The 6000-nt window shown below is 46.3% G+C and overlaps 1 protein-coding gene across 2 annotated transcripts in view; it reads right to left on the reverse strand.

Moving 5' to 3' along the window:
• SPOCK1 (SPARC (osteonectin), cwcv and kazal like domains proteoglycan 1) overlaps positions 1-1841 on the reverse strand; it is a 277860-nt gene extending 276019 nt beyond the window's left edge. For both annotated transcript variants that reach the window (XM_032124995.1, XM_032124994.1), the window contains exons 1-2: positions 1533-1841; positions 992-1159 (exon numbers count right to left, since the gene is read on the reverse strand). In XM_032124995.1, the coding sequence (XP_031980886.1) occupies positions 992-1159 (168 nt within the window). In that variant the 5' untranslated portion in view covers positions 1533-1841. The remainder of the gene's footprint in view (positions 1-991; positions 1160-1532) is intronic.
• Between the last annotated feature and the right edge of the window lie 4159 nt (positions 1842-6000).

Below are 6000 nucleotides of genomic sequence, written 5' to 3' on the forward strand. Positions count from 1 at the left end.
AAAGTTTAACTTGTTAATATCCTATAAAACACCAGGATTCCTAAATAAGCAAACAAATTCTTGCAGAAGGGTACTACCAGAACTGCTAGCCAGCTCTAGTCTTCTCTTTCTTGGAGTCTCACTGTGGCCACGGTGCACAAATCCCAGACAATAAAAAACACTTAACCTCGCTGTGCTCATGATCAACACGAACATTAACACTTCCACCACACAGTCTTGGGCAGAGTGAAGCAGGGTTTTCTGTGTCTGCTCCAAAAAAGCTTTTTCAGTGTACAGACAACAGAAGTAAAAGGAACTCCTTAAATATTACTTTTATTAAAAATGTTGCATTTCCCTTTCTGTTGTCATTGACTCCATACAAATGATTGTATTCAAACTAAGGGAAGTCTAGAATTAATTTTGAGCTCAAGAAAGTAATTTGTTATATAGAGATAACACATCATAACACATCCTGAAGCTACCCCTGTTTTCCACATTGCAAAAAAAAAAAAAAAAAAAAAAAAAAAAGCCAAAGCACTGCTTCCTCCAACACTATAGAGCCTCAAAGATCTCTATAAGCAGAATTGACAATAAAATCCTTTCCACAAAAACTGCAGGCACAAAAAGCTTCGCTGTTTACCACCTTGTGGCTTGAACTGGTAAGTATTCCTTCTTACACACACACCATTCCATCATTTTTCAGTTAACCAGACTCTTAAGCAGCAAGCACAGAAACTTCACTCAAAGTTACTCCCCAGAGGAAAATCGAAGACTGTAAGAACAGAGACTGACACGGAGCCCATGCTGCCCCAATCGATGGGGTAATCAAGAATGCCAGCACTGTCTGTCCAGCTCCCAAACATCTCTGAACATCCTTCAAACAAGCAGCAACCGGTTGCCCAAGCTGCATTTGTCTTCTATGCATAGCTCCTCACAGCCAGCAGCCCCCCTGGAAGGATGCTACGGTCAATGGAACGAACAAAAAGCATGCGGTAAAGGTAGAAGTACTTACATCCCGGAATTTGTTCCAGTACTTGTCTTTATCGTACTGCGAAACAGTGCTCAGCCATTTGTCGTTGTCCAGGAAATTGCCATGATTGCTGTTACTCGTGATGATTTCAGGATGCCGGCTCTCCACTTGCAGGAAGCACCAGGCAGCGATCACCAGCACCCCCGACATCTGCAACGAGAGGAGAGGACCGGAGAGAGGAGCGGCGAGGGACAGCAGGGCAGCAGCGGCTCCTCGGGCACGGAAGTTCTGAGGGGACCCAAGTTGGGGCCAGTCGCCCCTCACGGCCCTCGCCAACTTCTGGCTGCGGAGCTGCCGGCTCCGCCGAGACCCGCCGCGCCCGCCCAGCCCGGAGGGGCGGGGAACAGCATCAATAACAACAATAATAGTAACAACAATAAAATAAAACGGGACACTGGGGCCGAGCGGGGACCGGCCAAGGGGCAACAGCACGGCGGTACGGAACCGCAGCCAAACCCCGCGCGGCCGCAGCCAGCGCTGGCTCCGCGAAGTTTGGCTGCCAGAGAGGAGAGGAAGCTCCTACCTCCGGGCAGTGCCGCCGGCCGGGGCTCCCAGCACTGTGTGCTGCTTGTCCTCCTCCTGCTGCCGGTGCCGCGGTGCTCTGTGGCTGAGCCCTGCGCGGTGCCGCTGAGATGTGTGCGGTGCCGCTGCGCTCTGCGCGGTACTGCTGCGCTGTGTCTGTGCTGTGGCGGTGCCGGGAAGCTCTGTGTGCTGTGGCGGTGCCGCTGTCTGTCCGTCTGTCTGTCTGTCTGTCTGTCGGAGCCCGCACGGAGCCGCTGCCCGTGGCAGGTCCCGAGCCCGCCGTGTCCGTGTGGCGGGTGCGGCCGCGGTCTGGCGCCCCCTGCCCGGCGCGGGGCGCGCTGCAGCGCGGGGGCGGAGCGCGGGCAGCGCCCGCCGCAGGGCCGGGCCGGGCAGCGGGACCCTGAGGGGTGGGAAGCCTTAGAGAAATAGGAGGAAGCATTTAAACACCGCAAAGGCGGCTGCCAAGAGAAGGGTGGCGGATTCTTTTCGGTGGTGCCCAGAGACAGGACAAGGAGCAACGGCCATAAATTAAACGCAAGTTTCACCTGAACGTGAAGGAAGAACTTTTCGTTGAGGGTGGCACAGCACTAGAAAGGGCTGCCCAGGGAGGGCGTGGAGTGTCCCTGTCTGGAGACAGTCAAAACTCACCTGGGCACGTTCCTGTGTCACCTACTCCAAGTGACCCTGCCGTGCCACGGGAGTTGGAGTGGGTGATCTCCAGAGATCCCTTCCAACCCAAACAACGTGGTGATTCAGTGAAACCAGGGGAGGAGGGCTGTGAGGATACCTGAGGAGGAGGGCTGTGAGGAATCCTGAGAAGGTGGTCTGTAAGGAATCTTCGGGAAGATGTCTGTGAGGATACCTGGGGAAGGTGGCTGTGATGGTATCTGGGGACGATCTCTTGGGAGAAATCATCAGTGGAATCTTCACTACCACTGCAGTCTGAAGAGACATAAAAGTGGCCTTAAAAACATAAAAGCCCCATCAAACACAAGCTTTTATAAGCCCTGGGTAGGGTATGACTGTCTTGAGTCAATGGTTTTACAATTTACAGAAGCAGTGACATTTCTAAAGCCCAGAGGTCATCCCAGGTTTCTTTAGGGAAGCAGCTCCCTGCCTGGATCAGCACATCCCGTGCTGTGAAGAGGTTTTGCTCCTGCACTGGAGAATGACGTCAGACACTGCCCAGGTCATCAGAAGGGTGTAGTGAGAACCAGCTTCTGTTGTTAAAAATGGGGAGGAAACAAGGGGAGCTACACTGGTCTAGGAACTGGGGTTAAGCGAGGAAACCTTCTCCAGGGATAAAAAAGAAAGTTCTCCCTTGTCAGTGAAGGAGGTGGGAGGGAGGGGCTGGCTGGTTTCATACATCAGGGAACTTGTCCCCTGATATTTCATATGATGCCCAACAATGAGGACATATACTTTTGATGGTCATTTTAAATACAGCTGTGACTACTGTTCCATATGACATTTTTCAAATATGGTTCATTAAACTGTCTTGTAAATAATGCCTTTTCTCGCCAAAAAACTGTCAACAAGGTTAATTCCATATTTCCTGACAGACATATTAGGCATTTCTTTAGTAGTACAGAAAAGGGTCATGTTTATTTTTTTTTTTTACTGCTGCATCTGAGCACTGAATGCAGGATACAGATCTATTCCTAAATCTGATTTTAAATACAGCTCCCAAATGTGATGTTGCCTCAACAAAATCCCCTAGGATTGAAAAAAACGGTGAAGTTTTATTATTTTTAATGGCATAGAACAAACACACGCACGTAAGTGCCCCACATTGCATCCTCCCCTTGGTGCACATAGAATCTAATGAAAACCACATGCCTGCAGGAAGGCAAAATATAACCCAATAAAAGCAACAAATAGAAGAAATCCAAACCGAAGCCCTGCAGATTTGGATGTAAATCCTTACCTAAAAGCCTTGCTCTGCCCTCCTTTCTACAATGGACTGTACTGTTTTGCTGAAGGTGGCCCAGGGCACATATTCATCTCAAATCTCTCTCCGTTGTGCACAGACCATCCTATAAACTGTTCATTTCAGTGGGAGATAAGGTTTATATAACTTCCACCTGGCAGGGTCAACACAAGCTTTCTCCGTTCTTACTTAGATTAACGGGGTACTGTTCAGTTTATTCTGCATGGGCCTTTTCTGTAAGGCTTTTAACAATAAAGAATTTTTCTCTTCTGCACAGACATTAAAGGTCTTTCACCATTTTAAATCTGATGGTTAAGAGATTTCCCCCGTGACCTTACAGAATTCCATGGCCATTCAGTTTTACACAGTTCCATTTGACCCATGTTTCACCCCAGAGACCACTGCATTTCAGCACCACCAGGCACAAACCACATTACCTGCTAAACATTTGAGGACTTTTATGCACCATGACAGTTTTGCATAGATGCACTAATTACTACTTTCTTGATCCACTGGAGATCAGACCAATTCAATTCTCCCTTGACCAATTCTTCAGCTCATGAATTCCTAGCCTTGGCTGGTAAAAAGCAACAGAACATCGTTTGCCTCCAAACTTGCAGGAGTTCTACCCATTATATATTTACAGGAGCAGTTAGTTCACCCCTGTAAAACACACTTGTTAGCACAGTGCACCAGGCTCAGTCCTTTGGTGACCTCAGGACTGTTGACTTCACCGAGTATGAAATAGGCTGCTCTGCTTGCCAGTCAAAGACCTGAATGATAAATTACAGAAACATTGTATATAAAGTGAGTAATTACATTCTTATGTGTAGAATTTGTGTCAGAAGTGTGTCTTCATTTATTTAATTACTTCATAATCCCATATTCAACACATGGCTAATCTTTCTTGATCCTGTAAAACACAGCCTTCCTGTTTAATCCTGATAGCAATCTCTATCACTCAGCAGCTGCAGCATTTCACCTCCACACTGTTTATCATCCATGACTAGAATTGAAACACCCTTGTCAGCTGTTTTTTATCTCGGGACACTGCTATAATTGCCTCTAATTCTCATCCAAAAATACAATATTGCAGATCTGTCTGTTGGGGATGACTTAAGTATTTGGTATTTTGGATGTAAAAAGCTTCTTTTTTCCAAGTTAGAAGAAATATCGAAGAGGTAGAAACCTTTCTTTTTTTTTTTCTTACTTTTTTTTTCTTACAGCTGTAAAAAGTGCCACAGTATTGATTTTGGATATTATTTGATAATTCAACTGTATAAATCTTTTGATCAGAAATCGTATTAATAACCATGTCCTGCCAGCTTCTCCATGCTGTTGCCTGCCCAGGTTTGTCCTGGAAGCAGAGCCCTCTGGCGCAGAAAGCATTTCACACACATGAGAATCAAAGGGCAGATCTCGACTAAACTCCCCATGCAGAGGAATGTCTTCATTATCTTAATAGGGCACTTTGGAGCTCTCAGTTAACAGAGAGAGCTTTCAGCACCAGACTGGCAGGCAGCAGAAACACAAACCGAGGGTGACGGGAAAACCAAGTCAGGCGCTCCTGCTTTCCCTGAAGTTCCACTCACATCACATCAGAGCCAGTAGGCAGCAGCTGTGCAGCCAGCAAGGTGAAGTCCACAGCAATAGCACAGAAGCCTTATCACGTGCAGGATTTTACTTCCCCCGTTTATACTTGGCAGCAAAATTCACTTTTTCACCACCTTGACTGCTTTCTATAGTTCTTAAGGCAGAGGTTGCAGCCTTTGTATTGGCATCTTGAAAAGCTCCTATGGACTTTTATTCATTGTGTTTCTTCTTCTGTTGTGAGCCACAATTCCACTGACTTAATTTTTTAAAAAAACATTCACTAAGGAAAGAAAATCTTTACAGTAACAGATGTTTAAAGTGTATTTCTTTACTGTGTACCAGAGTCCTTCACGACTGGATTAGGAAAATTCAGCTCTGGCCATTTAAACAGATTTGAAAATATATCACTACAAAGGTGCATGCAGTGGGACAGACCTTTATTTAACAACCCTTTGTATCTTCCACATACTGCCATATCCTTTTAATATACAGGAGTTTTATTTCCTCCTGTGAGTCTCAGAACTGCAGATTCTGCTTTGTTAGCTCTGCTGGGCAATTGTGCAGAAAAAAACCCTAGTTTAACCTGTGCAATAAGTGATCAGTGGCTTATACAAAGTTCTTGAGACATTTGTTCCTTTTACAACAGGCCATAATTCTTCTTTAAAAATACTACAAATACAGGCTCTGATTTGCCTCTGCTCCTGGCCTCTGCTCCCTATGACAGCCATGTTTTCGCAAGAGCGCCTGGAATTTTGCAAGAATTTGCTAAATGCTTGCTGCCAGAGGTGCTGTGAGTATGTCCCACGGCAGGAGAGTTACAGACTTCTAGCAGGCAAAGTGTTCCCAGTTACTCTGGAGACATTGTAGTTGGTGCAATTCCCCATGTTCTTGTCCTTCTGAAGCACTTAACCCCAATGTCAGTGATTTCAGTGAAAGAGAAAACATC

The sequence above is a fragment of the Corvus moneduloides genome, chromosome 15, assembly GCF_009650955.1.
Source record: "Corvus moneduloides isolate bCorMon1 chromosome 15, bCorMon1.pri, whole genome shotgun sequence".
NCBI lineage: Eukaryota > Metazoa > Chordata > Aves > Passeriformes > Corvidae > Corvus > Corvus moneduloides.